The sequence below is a fragment of the Grammomys surdaster genome, unplaced genomic scaffold (genome assembly GCF_004785775.1).
Source record: "Grammomys surdaster isolate TR1022 unplaced genomic scaffold, NIH_TR_1.0 126109, whole genome shotgun sequence".
Lineage (NCBI taxonomy): Eukaryota > Metazoa > Chordata > Mammalia > Rodentia > Muridae > Grammomys > Grammomys surdaster.
Genome location: NW_021620917.1, coordinates 503,897 through 523,131, shown reverse-complemented (window position 1 = coordinate 523,131; position 19,235 = coordinate 503,897). Strand labels below are relative to the sequence as shown.

Here is a 19,235-nt window from a genome sequence, read left to right as displayed (position 1 = left end):
TCAGTCCCAGCACCAGTGGGTGGGGGAGAACACACCACAAGAGAACCAAAGAAAGGCCTGGATGTTTACAGGATTTTGAAGGACTCGTTGAGCCTAGTAACCCACTGATGTGGGTATATTACAGACACAGACCTGCCTGTATGGGCTCTCTGGGGTTACCTACATGCAATATTCTGTCCTACTTTTACACGGGTACCAGGGATTTGAACTCAGGCTCTCTTGCTTGTGCAGCCCCTTGGGTCATCTCTCCAGCCTCTCCTTTATGTCTTTTTTTTTTGAGGTTTACGTATTTTATGTATGTGAGTTCACTATCACTGTCTTCAGACACACCAGAAGAGTGCATCAGATCCCATTACAGATGGTTGTGAGCCACCATGTGATTGCTGGGAATTGAACTCAGGACCTCTGGTAGAAGGATTACTGCTCTTAATCTCTGAGCCATCTCTCCAGCCCCACTTTCTTGTCTTGCTTCACCAATTTAAGACTGTCTTCTCCTTACTGTGAAAGATGAGACATCAGGCCCTGAAGATATGCATCCTCCTGCCTCCGTTTTCACAGGTTTTCACTTCTTGCTCCCTCTGCTTCCAGTTTGCCATTCACTGTTCCTCCCTGACAGACAGAGCAGTTCTCGACCTCTGCTCCTCCTCCCCGGGGTCACAGCCTCATCGCCTGTCAGCTGAGCTCTAGCAGCACCGGAAACAGCCATGTTCACTCATGGAGTCATCATCGATGTCGTCATCAGCGTCCTTGGTTTGTCTCTTGGTTCTCCGAGTTCATCATTTTAGAATCAAGATCAATATCATACTGTCTTGGGTTGCTTCACATCTGGAGCCCTGCGTCCCCAGTGTCCTTCTTGCTTCTTCTATTACTTCTCCTTCCTCCTTTCTCTTTTCTTCTCCTCCTCTTCCTCCTCTTATTTTTAAGACAGGGTCTGTCACTCTTTAGCCCAGGCTAGGCTAGAACTCACTATGTAGCTCAGGCTGGACTCAAATTCTCAGGAATCCTCCTGTGTTGGGGTTGGTCTTGTGCACTGTGGATTCAGATGCTGGGTTCTATGCCCCAGGATCAGGCTGAAGTGTGGACTGGGGCATTGTATTGACCAATGTGTTATAAAGAATGTTCCCCAAAAGTCTCTGATTGGTCGATAAAAGGGTGGAGCCTGTGATTGGGCAGAGAGGATAGGAAGGTGAGACTGGCAATGGAATGACGGGGCTGAGAGAGACCACGAGGGGAAGAAAAAGAGCAGGTCACCATTGGACAGGATGGACCATGAGATCAAGGGAAGCTCACACTGAAGACAGACAGCTACCATAAAAACACCCCAGGCAGGACAAACTGGCAAGTAACAGGACATTCATCTGGTATTAACAGGCTAGCTCAGAATCTGCCCAGCGTAGTGCCAGCAGCTTGTTAATAAAATCTGGCATCTCTGTCACTTACTCAGGAGCTAAATGGGTTACAGATGTGAGCTGCCATGTGGATGCTGGGAATTGAACTTGGGTCCTCTGGAAAAACAGTTATTTTTTTTTTTTATGCTGAGACATCTCTCCAGCTTCTTGGTTAGGCTTTTAAAAAAATAATAAAATCTATTGACTGATTGAGACAGGGTCTCATGTGGCCTATTTAGCTAGGCTGGCTGATAAGCCAGCCCCAGGATTGTACCTCGTTCCATGTCACCAACTGAGATTACAGCCATGCACCAACACATCAGACTTTGTTTCCCCAAAGGTCTTTTTTTTCTTGCTTGTCTTGGGGGTCCAACCAGGCATGACACATGCAGACCAACATTTCACCCTGGGCTCCGTTTCCAGCCTTTCACTGTCTTGTCTTGAAGCCCTGAGTACACTATTGACCACTATTGATCCTTGAATTTGCCTTGATATGGGATGGTTTGGGGGTCCTTTCCATTTTTCATGTGGTATGTGTATGCATGTTTGCATACATGTGAACACACATGTAGGTACGTGTGTGCACATTCATATGGAGGTCCCATGTTGATGCCTAGAATCATTCTTAATAACTTTTCTATTTTACTCATTGAGGCAGTGTCTCTCAATCAAACCCAGAGCTTGTCGATAGAGCTAGTCTCACTAGGATCTCCTGTCTCAACCTTCCAAGCTTGGGATTATATGTGGGCCACCATATTCTCCAGGCATTTATTCAGCTTTCAAAGGATCTGAACTTGGTCCATGCTTGCCTGGTAAGGACTTCAGCCACTCATTCATCTCCTCAATCCCTGGTTTTGGATTTTTTTGAGCCAGAGCCTGTACCCTAGGCAACCTGGAACTCCTTGAGTAGCTGAGGATGACCTTGAACTCCTGATCCTCACAATTCCATCAACTCCTTAGATTGATGCTTGGATTACAGTCATGCACCACCACGCCAAGTTCACAAAGTACTGGTGATCAAACCCAGGGCATCTTCCCCAGCACCAGTCATTACAAGGCAGGAAAAGTAGGTAGTGGCTACGGTCTGTGTCTGTCTGCCGAGGCTTCCTGTGTTGAAGTTTACTACCCACTATAAAGTATTCAGAGAGTGGAAAGTTACACCAAATGAGTAGAGGTGGGACTTTGGGGAACGTGACTCAAGTGAGGTTAGATCACCTGGGTGGAGCACCCCTGGTTGAATCCTGGTGGCTCTGTGAGGAAGCTGGGACTAATGCGTGTCTCTTGTCATGTGACACTCTCTGCCACATTAGGATTTCATCAGCAAGCAGGCCTTCACCAAGTATGGGTCCATGAACCTTCAGACTCGTAGGCTAAATAAGTCCTTTTCTTTATAAAGTTATCCAGCTTTGAGGATGTTTTTATAGTAACACAACACTGACTAAGGATAAACCTGTTTGCTTTTTTGAGACAGTACCTCAAACTCACTCTGTCTCCAAGACTGTGGTTGAACTTTTCCCGATCCTCCTGCCTCCACCTCCTGAGGGCTGGGATTATAGTACTAAGCCACCAACCTTGCTGTTCAGATTCTGACGCCTTGATTTATTTTGTTCTTAAGTTTTATTAGTTTTAGTTGGTTTGAGATAGCTTTTGTGATGTAGTTGCCTGGTTTTCAAATGGGTTATCTGCCTGCTTCAGTCTCCCTAGGTTCTTGGATCAGACATGCCCAGCTCAAGAATAAATACTTTTGAGTTTAACATTTGAGCCTCTTACCCTACAGGTAAGAATCATCAGTCTAAATGGATAGAAAGAGCTGCCCAGTAAGATAATTTGTGAACACAGGAACGCCAAAATTTCATTGGGTTTGAGCTCCTGGAGAAAAGAGCCAGGACAGAAACGCAGGGCTTCAAGTCAGGTTGCTTCCCCTACAGCGCCTGGAATGTCACGTACTGCCACACAGAGCCAGCTGTTATCACCCATGGCGCGACATGAGAACGACATTTCTTCTATGCACTATGACAAATTTGGGGACAAACACCAGGTCAGAGTTGTCCCAGTTCACTTTCCACACTAGAAGGCAACCCACTCCCAGGCTCCTCTTCCTTCCTGTCTTTGTTAGCCTGCCAGTCACCCCAGTGGGTTGAGTCCAAGCACACGGGCGCTCAGCCAGACGGTGACTAACACGGGTACCCAGACCACGTAGGAAAGGTGAACAACGCCCTTTTAAAGGACCCTGCTAAACCAGTTTGCATCTGTAACTCTTGACCACAAACGCTTCTTTGTCTTGTAATCTAAGCACAGAATAAATGGAGGAAAAAAGAGACATGAACCCTGTGCTAAACCCTTTGGGCAGAGGGACCAATCCTAGCAAGGTCTCCAACATTTGTTTTCAGGTTAGTCCTCACATAGCCCAGGCTAGCCTCAAATTACATAGCCAAGGATGACTTGGAACTTCTGGCCCCCCTGCCTGTACTGTTTGGCTGGGGTTGTATAGCACCAACAACTCCTGGTTTACAGAGTGCAGTCGATAGAACCCAGGTCTTCATGGCATGCTAAACAAGGTACTCTGCCGACTGAGCCACACCCCCAGCCCAAACCTGAACTTCAAATCCTCCTGTCTCCACACTTTGTGTGCTGGGATTAAAGGTTTTTACAGATGGGTTTGTTACTTTTGAGACAAGGTCCCATTAGATAGCCCTAGCTGGCCTAGAATTCACTGTGTCTACTTCCCAAAGTGCTGGAATTAAAGCTGTGTCTGGCTAGCAATGTTTTGTTGTTTTGTTTCAGGGGAGAGAAGTTTCAAGACAGAGTTTCTCTGTGTGTCCCTGCCTCTCCTGAAATTTGCTTTGCATACCAGGCTGGCCTCAAACTCAGAGATCCACCTGTCTCTGCCTCCTGAGTATTGTCAAGGTATTTTTGCAAACCATCTGCCCTCTCTCAACATCAGTCTACTAATAGGGGTGAGGAGAGGTGATTGTGTTTGTTTGCTTGCTTGTTTTTGAGAAAGGGTCTCTGTGTGTCTCTGGCTGTCCAGTTATATAGACCAGGCTGGCCTTGAACTCACAGAGATCCACTTGCCTCTGCCTTCCAAGTGGTGGGATTAAAGATGTTTGCTACCACTGGCCAGCTTTGTTTTATTATATCTCAAGACACTGTATAGCCCAGTCTGGCCTGGAATTTATAATTGTTCTCTCTCTGCTTTCAAATCCTGAGGTACCACCATACCCAGCGTGAAAGTCCATGGTAGTGAATGTATGGCCCATGGACTCCCTAGTGGTTTGTGCTATAATGACTGGTTCAGTGAGCTCTACAGTTTAGACACTGAAAATAAAGAAAATCTCCCTGAAAATGAACAACTTGACCTGGAGATTGTGCATGGCCCAGAGAATGGAAGAATGGAAAGTTTCATCTTGCTAGGTGGTGGTGGCACACGTCTTTAATCCCACCACTTGGGAGACAGAGGTAGGCGGATCTCTGAGTTCGAAGCCAGCCTGGTCTACAGAGAAAATTCCAGAACAGCCAGGGTTATACAGAGAAACCCTACCTTGAAAAACAAACAAAAAATCATCACCTCCCCATGTTTGCTAAGCACTCTCCGCCCTTGAACTATACACCAGGCCAACATTTCCAGCTTGTATAGTTGGGACGTCTGCTTGAACAGCCCGGGATCCTTCCCACATCTTCAGTGGGCGTGAAGGTTTTTTATTACTTTTTTTTTTTTTCCTTAAACAGTACTTTGGAATGAAATCAGTCCCTTTACTGGGGAACTCTATGCAGGTGTTCTACTGTTGGAACCTGACCCCAGTCCCTGATTGGGGGATTCTGTTAAGTGCTCTACTGCTTAGCCATACCCCAACACCCCAAGGACCTTTCAAATACGAGCGGAGAAGGCAGAGCCAACAGATCTTTCATGGAACCCTTGCACTCGAGCACATCAAATTAAAAATGAACACCCACCCCTTCAAAGGAGGAAGCTCATTCCATGGCTGTTGGAGATAGGATCTTGGATTAATGAGAGAGGGAAATCCATATAAACAAAGGTCTCAAATGAAGTGGCTGCAGAAAAGAAAGGCCTTCTGGGAGAAATGAGGATGGAAAGTGGAGAAACAGCCCAGTGCAGAGAACACAGTAACACAGTAACAGTAAATAGGAGAATTAGAAAGGCAACTTCTAAATGCTCACACTAAAAATTCCAGAGGAGAAAATGCGTGTGTATGTGTGTGTGTATGTGTGTGTGTGTGTATAACTTGACACAGCTAGAGTCATAGGAAAGGTGGAACCCTCGACTGAGAAAATGCCTCTATAATATCAAGTTATAGGGTATTTTCTTAGTGATAGATTGGAAAGGTCCCTTGTGGGTGGTTCACTTCTAAATAGGTGGTCCTATGTACTAAAAGGCAGGCAGGCTGAGTAAGCTATGGAGAACAAGCCAGTAAGCAGCACTCCTTCATGGTCTCTGCATTAGGTCCTGCCTCCAAGTCTCTGCCTTGTTTGAGTTCTTGCCCTGACTTCCTTCAATGATGAACGGTGATTTGGGAGCATAAGCTAAATAAACCCTTTCATCCCCAGTGTTGCTTTGGTCATGGAGTTTAATCACAGCACTGGTAACCTTAACTAAGATAGTGTGTACACTGATGAGGGTGTGTGTGTGTGTGTGTGTGTGTGTGTGTGTGTGTGTGTGTGTGCCTGTTATACAAAGGTCAAAGGCCAACTGTAGGCAATTGGTTTCCTCCTTCCTTCATGTGGGTCCTGAGGACAGAAAGAACTCAAGTCCCCAGGCTGCTGGGACCTACCTCCACCCACATATCTATCTTGCTGCCCTTTCCCAGACTTCTGTCCTTGCTTGTTTAAAAATTTTCTCTGTGTAGCTCTGGCCATCCTGAAACTCACTCTGTAGACTAGGCTGGCCTCAAACTTAGAGATTCACCTGCCTCTGCCTCCTGAGAGCTAGGTTTAAAGGTGTGCGCCACCACTGCCCCGCTCCCTTTTTAAAATTATCCTAGGCTTCGGAGTTGTGCTCAGATGTATAGATATCAGGTTTCTACACAAGCATCACTACTCTTAAAAACACTGCGGAGAAGGGGCTGGGGAGACGGCTTAAGTGAGTAAGAGTGCCTGCTTCACAAGCATGGAGATATAAGTTTAAATTCCCCAACATCCACGTGAAAAGACCATTACTCGGTTGATGTCTGAAACCCCAGCATCGTGATACAAAGACAGGCAGTCCCAACAGTCCACTGGCCAGCCAGTTTAGCTGAGATGGCAAGTTCTGACTCACTGAGAACTCTTGTCTCAAGGCAGCAAGGCTAACACCTGATGTCCTGCCCTGAGCTCTTGGACACAGCTGGACACTCATGTGCATGTACCAAACAACACATACACCATATAGATACTGTACAACATACACATACAGATAGATAGATAGATAGATAGATAGATAGATAGATAGATAGATAGATAGACAGATGGATGCTATAAAAATTAAAGGACTAGGGACATGGCTCAGTGGTCAGACCACTCGCTATCACAATAAAAAGCCTTGAGGTCAGAACTCCGAATCCCACACAGCTGGGCACAGCAATGTATATCTGTAATCCCTGAGCTCCTCCTTTAAAATGGGAAGCAGAGCCTAGACAGATGGCTCAGTGGATGAGGGCACTGGTCGCTCTTGCAGAGGACTGGGGTTCAGTTTCCACCACCCCACATGGTCACTCATCTGCAACTCCAGTTCCAGGGGATCTGATGCCCTCTTCTGGGTACTGCATGCACATGGTGCCTTTATGCACAGCAGACAGTCATATACATAACAATAAGTTTAAAAACTTTTAAAGCTAAAATCATAAGTATTTATTGTTACAAATGTATGAACTAGAGCTGGTGCACGTCAGAATCTTAGCACTGGGGAAAACAGGCAGAAAGATCAATTCAAGGCCAGCTTTGCCTACATAGTAAGTTTGAAGCCAGCTGAGAACACATGAGACCCTGTTTCAGAAAATGAAAACACTAACCACTAAAACTCGATGTAATGACAGAAAATAATACATGTCTTTCAATAACTGTTTATTAATAATCTCAACTCCCTAATCAAAAGAAAAAGACAACAAAAAAGATTAACAACGGAAATAAAAACAAAAAACACGGCCCCTAGTCAGTTAGACTCCTCAGCTGGTAAAAAGGTTTGCCGTGTATATTTGACTACTGCTGCCCGGGGCCGTGCTCGGGTCCATGGTCCTACTGCAGCTGGGGGATGTATTAATGTTGGTGGCCTGTGTTACCAGTGAAGGTCATGCCATTGTGTCTGGTCTGTGCCGCCCCCTGAAGCCATGTTGACATCACTGGCCTGTACTGCTGTTGAGGGCTATGATGCTTTCTGTGGTTCTTGCTGTGGCAGAGGGCTCAGCTGATGTCGAAGATCGGCACTGCCACCAAAGGCCATGTGGATGTCCGTCATGTGGATGTCCGTGGTCCGCGCTGTCGCCAGAAGCCATGAGGAAGTCCAAGACTGATCGGTACTCTGGCCGACTGTAAAGGACAAGGATGCTACTTTTGCTGTGGTATGCAGACTCTCAGTGGAGAAAGAGGGACGGGGAAGGCTTCTGTGACAACCCCCATCCCCCGCCACCCACCCATCCAAAGTAACAGCCTAGACAGAAAGCCATTGAGGAAACCTCTTAACAATTGTCATAAGGATGCTGAAATGTGGCTCTCTACAACTGATGGCTTCCAGCCAGGATGCATGTCAGGAAGGACACAATTTTCTTTAAGGGGCTGGCCACTGGGAGTTTGACCATGTTCCCATGAGTGCGTGGGCAACACAATTTGAACTTTCTTCTCTCCTTTTCTTTTTTTTTGGGGGGGGGAGTGGATGGTAGGTCATAAGGGTGGGGGTCAAAGCTGGAAGGACCGGGAAGTGAGTGTGATCTGGGTTCATGATGTGAAATCCCGAAATAATCGATAAAAGTATTGTGTTAAAGGAAATCTAACTATAAAAGTTCAGGTGCAAGTGTGTTAGCTGCTGAACTCTACACGACCTTCAGAGAATGAATATCAACGCTTATCAAATTATTCAATAAAGAGAAAATGAAGACATTCCCAACTTTTTATGCCAGCATTAACTGTAATACTAAAACCAGACATCTACACTGACAACAAAAAAGAAAATTATAAGCAATCTCTCGGGTGAACAGAGAAGCAAAAATTCTCAAGAAGACTCGGGGTTCAAAGATGCTCAGTGGTTAAGAGCATGCAGTGCTCCTGCAGAGGACGCCGCTTCAGTTCCCAGCACCCACACTTGGCAGCTTACAACCAAGTGTAACTCTAGCGCCAGGCAATTCAGCGCCCTCTTCTGGCCTCTTTGGGAAACTGCACTCACATGGCATATATTCAGATACATAAATAGAAGGAATAAGAAATGAACAAGATAATGTGTACGAAGGGAAATCTTATTCTCTACTGTGGGAAATGAGGGAGTCCTTCACTGCAGAAATGATCATGGAGATGTCCCAAAAACCTAAACGAAGATCTACCATACAGCCCAGGTATGCTACATGGTGGGGGTGGGGGTAGGGGGTGCCCTGAATCTAAACAGCACAGAGATCCCCGAACTCCAGTATTGACCGCAGCTACCCCTTCACAATAGCTAAGTTAAAAAACCAGGCTGGGGTCTCCAAAGGCAGAGGAACAGTAAAGAAAATTGTGCTTTCCACACACAATGGGAATTTCAGCCAAAAAAAAAAAAAAAAAAAAAAAAGCAGAACGAAGTCATGTTCATCCTCAGGAAAACGGATGTAACCGGGAATGATCACATGAAGCCAAAGAAGCCAGTCTCAGAAAGACAAAAGATTGCATTTGTCTAACCAATGCTTCCTGGATGTATAAAGATAAGTGAAATCATATACGTAAACATGCCAGGAGCACAGTTTAATAGTGCTCCTGGCGGGTGGCTAAGCAGAGTAAAGGGGTCTAAGCAGGTTAGAACGGTGGAGAGAGAGGGCACAAGAAGGAATATATGCTCAACATACAATACGGTGTGTGGAATGTCATCGTTCTCCAAGTATTCACACTCGAAGCCCGGGCCTGGGCAAACTGTCATCATCTTCATCCTTCAAGGAAGAACAGATAAGGTTGTAGCCCCAGGCCACCAGTGTGCTGTTAGGGCACCATTGACACTAGTATCCCAGCTGGGCTAGAATTTGTTCCAGTGAATTCTAGAACTTACCTCAGGTAACCTTGAGGCCCACAGAGGCATAAATCATCCAAATGCTTCTTAGGATGGGCTTTAGGGGCAGGAGTTGGGGAGGAGCTATTTGGAGCAATTACGGGCAGCTGTGAACCCCCAAATGAGGATGCCGTGAGCTGAACTCAGGTCTTCTGAAAGAGCAGTATGTGCTCAGAGTATGAGCTGCCTCTCCAGCCCGCACCTTGTTTGAGACTGGATCTCTCACTAGCTGGGGGCTCCCTCAGTAGATTTAGGCTGGCTGGCCATCAAGGCCCAGATACTCTCCTGTCTGATTCTCCAGTTCTGAGAGGACAAGTGCATGCCATCATGGCCAGCTTTTATGTGGGTACTGGAGACTGGGCCCCAAGTCCTCATGCTTGCAAAGAAGGCGCTGCATGACTGAACTATTCCTATAGTTGTAAAAATCTGGGCATGGCACATGTACCTGGAATGCCAGCATTTTCAAGGGCTTAGGTTGGGCTCTGACTGGGGTCAGGGACACCACAAGGAAACCTACAGGATCAACTAACCTGGGCCCAGAGGTGCCCCCAGGGACTGAACTGCCAACCAGGGAACCCAGGGTGAAGACAGGCCTCCTCCATATATATTAGAGTTGTGTAGCTTGGTCGTCATGTGTGACACCTAACAGTGGGAGCAGAGGCTGTCTCTAACTCTGCTGCCTGACTTTAGATCCCTTCCCCTACTGGACCGCCTTGTCTAACCTCAGTAGGAGAAGATGCACCTAGTCCTACTGCAATGTGATGTGCCAAGGAGGGTTGATATCCATGGGGGGGGCTCCCTTTTCTGAAGAGAAAGGGAGGAGGATTGGATGGGGAACAGGATGAGGGGGAGCACTGGCTCAGGAGGAGAAGGAGGAGGGGGAGCCGTTACCGTATGAATATAAATTAAATACATTAATTAATTAATTTAAAAAATGGGCTCTGAACATACTTATGTATACGGTAAAATACAAACAACTAAAGTCTATTTTTCCCTTTGGTGTCAAGGCCTTATTATGTAGTCCAGACTAGCCTCTGACTTCCAGCCTTCCTCAGTCTGGAATTACAGATGAACACCACCATGTCTGACCCTCTTGATTTTTTTTTTTTTTTTTGAGACATGTTTTCTCTGTATACCCCTGGCTGTCCTGGAACTCCCTTTATAAATCAGGCTGGCCTTGAACTCTCAGAGGTCCACCTGACTCTGTCTTCTGAGTGCTGAGAATAAAGGTGTGCACCATCATGCCTGATTTTTCCTTTTTTAGAGAGACTCTCAAGTAGCCTAGGCTAGTCTAAAACTCCTACTATGCCTGTCTGTCTCTGCTTCCCACATGCTAGGATTACAGTGGTGGACCTTACCAATATGTTTGGCTTCAGTCTAGCAATTAAAAATATTATATTTGTATGTGTGAGAAAGAGACAGACACACACACACACACACACACACACACACACAGAGAGAGAGAGAGAGAGAGAGAGAGAGAGAGAGAGAGAGAGAGAGCGCACACGTACGTATTCCATAGCCTGTGTGGAGGGGTTAGAGGACAACTTGTGGCAGTTGGCCCTCTTGCATTAATTAGGTTCCTGGGTATTGAACTCAGATCCTCAGGTTAGGCAGCAAGCGCCTCTATACCCTGAGCCACTTCACCAGTTCCATCTTATGGATGTTTAAGCAGACTTGACTGACACTGGAAACGTGTGTGCTATGACCCCATCACTGCTTTCCCTCTCCATCTTCCCAAACTGAAACTCTGTCTTCACATCACTCGGATGCCTACTTCCTGCTCCGTCCAGCCTCTGTTCTCTACTGTCCATTGCTATGAGTTTGCTTGGTCTTAGGACCTCAAGGAAGAGGAAGAAAATGAAATTCGTGCGCATGTGCAATATATGTACCTACCCGTGTGCACAGGCTCATGTGCACTCATGTGTATAGGGGCCAGAGGTTGACTTCTCAATCACACTCCACCTTAGTTTTTTGACACGGGGTCTCTCACTAAATCCGGAGCTGTCTGGTTTGGATAGACTGGATGGCCATCAAGCCCGTCTGTGCCTTCCAAACAATGGGATTCCAGGTGCCTGTGGCATGTCCAGATTTTCACATGGATGTTGGATTAAAAGCCTTGGTCCACACGCTTGTCTGGCAAGCACTTCACCACCTAAGTATGTCTTCACAGTCTCCACTGCCTTGAATTCCCTATGTACTTGAGGATGGCCTTGAACTCCTGACCCTCCCAGCTTTGACTTCCTGAGTCCTGGGTTATAGTACTGTGTCATCTCCCCTCAGCGAAGTGGTCACCTGGTAAACTTTGTTATTTATATCCTACCACTGGACAGATCTTTATGGAAACCTTTATCTGATGTCTACTTCCCCAGGCCACAGACAACTCAGACGTTTTATGGAGTAACTCATCCCCAAACTATGTGTTCTAGAAAGAGACAAAATGCAGTGTTGAAATTGCTTTCCTGAAAGCTGGGCCACACAGCATTGTTTGCATTCTTAGATAGAAAATCTCTTTTAGTGTATTGTCCCTTGTCCCATTCCCTCCCATTCCCTTTTTTTGTTTGTTTGTTTTTTGTTTTTTTGTTTTTAAAGGCAAGAAAAAGACAGGTTAAAACCAGAAACCAAGAGATAAACTCCCATGGGTGTAGACTGGCTTTGCTAGGAAGGCAAAGGTCAGTTGTCATTCCACAGGAGTTTTTCGTGTTGTTTAAATGTGTGTGTGTGTGTACCCACATGTGTGCGTGTGTTTGAGAGGTAAGGGGTGTATGAGGTTAGGGACAACCTGCAGAAGTCATTATTCTCCTTCTGCCATGTGGGTCCCTGGCATTGAACATAAGTCCTCAAGTTTGACAGCAAGTATCTTTATACAGATGTGCAGGATAGCCTGGTGTCAACTTGACACAGGCTAGAGTCATTTGAGAGGAGGGATCCTTACTTAAGAAAATGCCTTCAGGGGCTGGTGAGGTGGCTCAGCAGCTGAGAGCACTGGCTGTTGATTTTCCACAGGTCCTGAGTTCAATTCTCAGAAACCACATGGTGGCTCATGACCATCCATAAAGGGATCTGATGCCCTCTTCTGGCATGCAGGTGTACATGCACACAGGGCACTAAATCAATCAATCATCAATCAATCAAAAAGAAAAAAAGAAAATGCCTCTCTAAGATAGGCCTGAAGGCAATCTTGTAGGGCATCTTCTTAATTTAGGATTGATGGGGGAGGGCCCATCCCAGGGTGCTATCCCAGGACTGAGGATTCTGGGTTCTCGTAGAAGGCCGACTGAGCAAGCCATAAGGATCAAGCCAGGAGGCAGCACCCTCCATGGCCTCTGCATCAGCTCCTGCTTCCAGGTTCCTACCATGCTAGAGTTCCTGTGCTGACTTCCTTCAGAAGTAAACAGTGATATGGGACGTGTAAGCCTAATTAACCCTTTCCTCCCCAACTTGCTTTGGTCACGGTGTTTCATCACAGCAACAGAAACCTTAATTAAGACACCACTGATCTATCTTGCCAACTCCACTGCATTGTGTTTTTATTTTGCTTTGTAAGACAGTATCTTTCCCTGGATTGAGATTTTTTAGCTAGACTGGCTGACCATTGAGCCCTATGGATCAGATGTATATACTGACCCAGAACTGGGATTATAAACATGGAGCCACATGCCTGGATTTCTCACATGGGCTTAAACTCAGCTCCTCAATTCTTCCTACTTGCCTAGCAAGCTCTGGGTCATCTGAGCCACCTCCCAGCTTCCAGACAAGCTTCCGGATACTCAAAGGCCACATGTATAACAGGCACTAGGGAGGCAGCCAGGTAAAATCACAGGAGGGTATGGAGAGAGTCAGCCTGTCTGATAGCCAGGGTCACAGGATAGGTAGCACTGGAAGCACAACCATCAAGAGCTAGCCCCCGCCAGGTAGTGGTGGTGCACACCTTTAATCCCAGCACTTGGGAGGCAGAGGCAGGCGGATTTCTGAGTTCGAGGCCAGCCTGGTCTACAGAGTGAGTTCACCAAGAGCCAGCCCAGAGCACAGGGTCCTCCTTACTCACCACACATCCGTATTTCTCAACGATGTCCAGGGCACTTTGGCTGATGTAAGTGTTTTGGTGGTGCTGTAAGGACTCAATTTTTTCAAAGCCACCAACTTCCTCTATCTGAAAACACAGCCTTTTCTTCTCCTGTAGACTGTCTATCTGCTGAGGATGGATGAGAAACCAGCAAAGAGACAGTGAGACCCAGAGTATGCTTGGGCAGTGTGTGTGTGTGTGTGTGTGTGTGTGCACATACACGTGCACACGCACGTGGAGCTGCAGCTGGCTAACATTTAGGGGGCTGGTTTGGTTGGAGGCAGACCTGATCCAGGACAGGTAGTTGCAGACCCATTGAAAATGCCAAGATCTTCCTCCTCTCCTTTCATGAATTCATTTCTTCAATCATGCTTGCCTGCACTTATTCACAAAATCCACCCCTGCATTCAGTCATCCACAAAATCATCCACAAGCATTCATTCATTCATTCATTCACAAAATCACCCATGAATTCATTCATTCATTCATTCATTCATTCACAAAATCACCCATGAATTCATTCATTCACAAATACATTCACAAATTCACCAGTGAGCTTACTTGTTCACACAGTTATTCACATTTTTATTCAGACTGTATCCAACACCATAGAATACTAATGTAATAAATTCAAAAAGGCATTTGACCAAAGCACCAAGGAATTCAAAGTAAAAAAGTATTTAATAAAAATCAAAGCCTAGCCGGGCAGTGGTGGCGCACGCCTTTAATCCCAGCACTTGGGAGGCAGAGGCAGGCGGATTTCTGAGTTCAAGAGTTCGAGGCTAGCCTGGTCTACAGAGTGAGTTCCAGGACAGCCAGGGCTACACAGAGAAACCCTGTCTCGAAACAAAACAAAACAAAACAAAAAATCAAAGCCTAGATGAGCATCACAGGACTCTAGAAACTACATAGCCCAGGCTATCCTTGAACTTGGCTCTGTAGCTGAACACAGGAACCTCAATTCCTGTTCCTCCCAGCTCCACCTCCCTGAGTGTTGGTTTAAGTCCATCCAGCTCAATCATTAAAGGAATCCACGGTGTCAGAACAAAACATTTCTCTCTTCACCTTTGTCCTACTGTCCTTGGGGAAAGACATTATTTTGTCCAGACACAGCGCCACTCGGGAACGATTTATGGTACTTTCCAATCCCAGCCTGTCTCTCTTCTACCAATCAATCCCCTGGTGGTTCACTACATCTTTAACAATTGATATAGGGAGGCAGGAGAAGTGTACCAGTGTCTAAAGGCATTGACTATTTTTCTAAAGGACACAGGTTCAGTTCCCAGCTCCCACGAGCTATCTCTAACTCTGGTTCCAGAGGATACCATGACCTCAGGACTCTGTGGCCCTGCATTCATGTGGTATACAGGCATACATACAAAATGTCCATTTGGATAAAATAAAAGTAAATCAATCTTTTAAAATAAATCTGATGCAGAAGTGGGCATGGCAGGACATGACTGTAACCTCAGCACGTGAGAGGTCTCAGGAAGCTCAAGTATTACCATGTGTCCCATGTAAGTCATATAGGGAGAGCCTGTGTCAGATCTCAAAAGCAAAACCATCAAAAACAACAACAAAATTGTGTCTGGAGTGATGGCTCAGTGGCTAAGAGGACAAACTGCTCCTACAGAGGACTTGAGGTCGGTTCCCAGCATGCACATCAAGGGGCTCCCTGCTACCTGCCACTCCAGCCCAGGGGAATCTGATGCTTCTGACCTCTGTTGGCACCTGAACTCACACACACATATCCACATACAGACCCATATCCACACAATTGAAACAAACTAACCTTAAAGACAAGTCTAGCAGCTTGGCTCTTTCTTTTGTTCTGTTTTGAAGTTTCTGTGGGTTTCTCAGCCTCAGGTGAGGGAATCCACATCTCCACCAGCCGCTCTCATCTGGCCCAGACCTGAGCCCTTCTCATTCTCCCTCCGTCTTCCAACCGCTTGCTCTTGCTATGCTACTCACGACTCCCCTGGTTATTCCTTTGCCTACGATGTTTTCCTACATATGTCTTCGAGACTCATCTATACACTCTCACTTCTCACTCCCTGAGACTGCTCCCTTCCCTGAGCACTACAGAGTGTGACAGCAGCCAGTCCCCACTAGAGTGAGCGGTGCCTCCTCAGTCCGACTTCCTTCACAAGGAATGCCTACAGTGTCCCCTGTGTCACTCACACACAAGCTCCCTAGGGCAAGGAATCCAACAGGTATGCTCTGAGCCCTTGTCACCAAGGTGCTCCTGTGACAAAATGTTGACACACCAACATTCAGTTTCTTCACAGATTGTGTAGCCCAGGCTGGCCTCAAGCATACTACTTAGCCCAGGCTGCCTTCAAACCCATGAGCTCCTGTCTCCTCTCTTGGGTCCTAGGATGACAGGTATACACTGCCAAACCTGGCTTGGTGTCCTATTCTTGAGTGCTTTGTGTTGCCCTAGGGATGTAGGGAGTGTAAGAAGAATGGCACGAGAATCCTTCTCGGGATTCATTTGTTCATTCATTCATTCATTCATTCATTCATTCATTCATTCAGAGTCTCAGGTAATCCAGTCTAACACTAATTTGCTATTTGGCTGAGGAGGACCTTGAACTCCTGATCCTTCTCCTGCCTCCTGAGTTCTGGGATTATGGGCGTGTCTTTGCATGCCTGCATTGTGTGGTGCTGGGGACCCTTACTGCCACATGAGTGACACCCCAGCCCAGCCTACCTGAGTTACTTTTTGTAACATTTATTTTCTCTCTCACACCATGTGTGTGCATTAGCATCTGTACTGTTGCACGAGTGTGGATATCAGACAACTTGTGGGAGTCGGTTGTCTCTCAGCGCCACATGGATCCTGGGGACTGAACTCAGTGGTCAGCTTGGTGGCAAGTACCCTTACTCACGGAGCCCTCTGGCTCCCTAAGTGTCCCACCCACAACCCCCACCCTGTTGTGAGGGAGCACACTCACTGTCTTTCAGTCGGAGACTGCCTGCTTGGAACAGCTCACCTGGAGGAGATAAGAAGTGATGTCAAGGATGACGATGACAACATCCATGTCTGGGACAGTGAGCAGATTCAGCATTGGCTCCAAGACTCCCGAGTGGGCAAGCAGAGTCAACTGGCACTGAGAGGCCCCTGTCGCAATGTTAGCCACGATGCACACAGCCTCTCTCTGGACATGTAATTCTGCCTGCAAAGACAGAGGTTCCTTCCTTACAGCTCCCAAGGGCCACCATAGAGGGATGCTGACCTGACTCACTTGTTGTTTTTGGACATTTTTGAGGCAGGCTTCTCAGTGTAGACCAGGCTGGCCCCCAACTTGCTATAGAGATGAGGAGGACCTTGAACTTCAGGCCCTCCTATCTCTGCTCTCAAAAATGCCATCCTTATGGATGAGACCACAGTGTCTGGTATATATATGTAGTGCTGGTAATGACACCCAGGGCTTTGTGTGGCAGGCAAGGACTCTGACAACCGGGCCACACCCTCAGTCTTTTTTGTTTTGTTTTGTATTTTAAAAGTAGGGTTCTGGGGTCTGGAGAGATGGCTCAGTAGTTAAGAGCACTGACTGTTCTTCCAGAGGTCTTGAGTTCAATTCCCAGCAACCACATGGTGGCTCTCAACCATATGTGATGGGATCTGATACCCTTTTCTGAAGGCAGCTACAGTGTACTCCTATATATAAAATAAAATAAAATAAATAATTCTTTTTTTTTGTCTTTTTTTTGAGACAGGGTTTCTCTGTGTAGCCCTGGCTGTTCTGGAACTCACTCTGTAGACCAGGGTGGCCTCGAACTCAGAAATCTGCCTGCCTCTGCCTCCCAAGTGCTGGGATTAAAGGCGTGCGCCACCACCACCTGGCTATAAAAGAAATAATTCTTAAAAATAAGGTTTTACTCTATATAGTCCAGGCTATCCTGGGACTCAGTATTAGCCTAGGCAGGCCCTCAATTTGCAATCATGTTGTAATAGCCTCTTGAGTGTTGAGATTACAGGTGTGTGCTACCAGACCTGGTCCTGATCAGCTGGTAAGACCTGAGCTTACATGTGAAATTCATGTCCAGTGAGCTAACACACTGCCTTCAATTCTTGATCAGAACATAGCCTCTGAGAGAAGCCACGAAGTAGGCTGCCTGACGCCCACACAAGATTTGGCTTTTTCTCTTTTTTTTCTTACACAGGGTCTTATGTACATCAGACTGGCTTTACACACACTGTGTAGCCAAGGCTGACCTTGAACTCCCGATTATCCGGCTTCCCTCATTTCCTGTGGATGCTGGAGATTGAACTCCAATCCTCAAGCTTGTACAGGAGACGCTTTACAGACTCTCTTCCCAGCCCTGCCACTTACATTCCTTAGTAGGTCAGCCAAGACAGGCATCAGGTCACACAAAATCAGCTGCTGGACGTGGTCTCGGGACCCAGCAGTCACATTGCACATGATCCAAGCACCAAGCTTCTGAATGGAGGACTTTGGATGCTTCAGGATCTGGCCCAGTGCCTTCAGCATGCCAGCATCAATGGCCATTTGGGTCTGTTCATCTGTTCCAGCCACAATGTTGCCCATAGTGTGGAGACAAGGGGTCTAGAAGGACCAAGAGAGGTGTCTAAGGGTTGTGACTCTGTCACATTACATTTGAGTCACACTGAGTGCCGTGCAGCGAGATGTCTGCCAGTGTGTAGTGTTTTCTTTGGTCAGCATATCCATGGTTGCTTTTAGGGTTTCAGGTGCTTGCTCGCTGTTCTTGTTCAAGGAGGGCAGACAAAGGACACTGTTATTAGAAAATGATGGTATGCCGGGCAGTGGTGGTGCACGCCTTTAATCCCAGCACTTGGGAGGCAGAGGCAGGTGGATTTCTGAGTTCGAGGCTAGCCTGGTCTAGAGAGTGAGTTCCAGGACAGCCAGGGCTACACAGAGAAACCCTGTCTCGAAAAACCAAAAAAAAAAAAAAAAAAAAAATGATGGCACACTAGGGACCAGGTATGTAGCTTTGGGAAGAGTGCTTGCCTCACGTGTGTGAAGTTCTGTGTATAAACCTGGTATGGCGGGCACTACGCACCTGCAATCCCTGTAAATGGGAGGTGGTGTCAGGTGGTCCCAAAGGGCCTTCTTGGCTACATAGTGAATTTAAGGCTAGCCTGGACTACATGAGACTCTATCTAAGACAAGAAAGCCTTCTGTTGTACTGATTTTGCTTGGGGATTTTGAGGGTTTCTCATATAGACTTGGCTGGTCTTGAATTTGTCACATAGCCAAGGACAGTGAGCTTTTGGTCCTCCCAACTTTTGTGATCCTGAGACAAGGTCTGATGCACACTGGTCTATGCATCTGAGGATGACCTTGAACTTCCTGGTCCTCCTGCCTCCATCCCGAGTGCAGGGATGACAGTTGTGCTCCACCTGGTTAGTTTGTACAGTACTGGGAATGGAACCCAGGGCTTCCTAAATCCTAGGGGGGCGTTCTTACCAATGAGCAACATCCTTAGCCTGGCCTTGAACTCACCATTCTTTGTCAACCTCTGCTAGGATTGCATGTGTGTACTACATGTCCACCCCACTAAACTCTTAACTGGGGAA

The 19,235-nt window shown here is 46.7% G+C and overlaps 1 protein-coding gene across 3 annotated transcripts in view; it reads right to left on the bottom strand.

Moving 5' to 3' along the window:
* Positions 1-7,747: 7,747 nt before the first annotated feature.
* Kpna7 (karyopherin subunit alpha 7) overlaps positions 7,748-19,235 on the bottom strand; it is a 37,103-nt gene continuing 25,615 nt past the window's right edge. For 2 of the 3 annotated variants that reach the window (XM_028756164.1, XM_028756166.1), the window contains 4 exons: positions 18,010-18,243; positions 16,666-16,848; positions 13,652-13,798; positions 9,334-9,487 (listed from right to left, as the gene is read on the bottom strand). In XM_028756164.1, the coding sequence (XP_028611997.1) occupies positions 9,443-9,487; positions 13,652-13,798; positions 16,666-16,848; positions 18,010-18,243 (609 nt within the window). In that variant the 3' untranslated portion in view covers positions 9,334-9,442. Of the gene's footprint in view, positions 7,908-9,333; positions 9,488-13,651; positions 13,799-16,665; positions 16,849-18,009; positions 18,244-19,235 lie in introns of those variants that run through there. The other variant, XM_028756165.1, reaches the window with a different exon arrangement.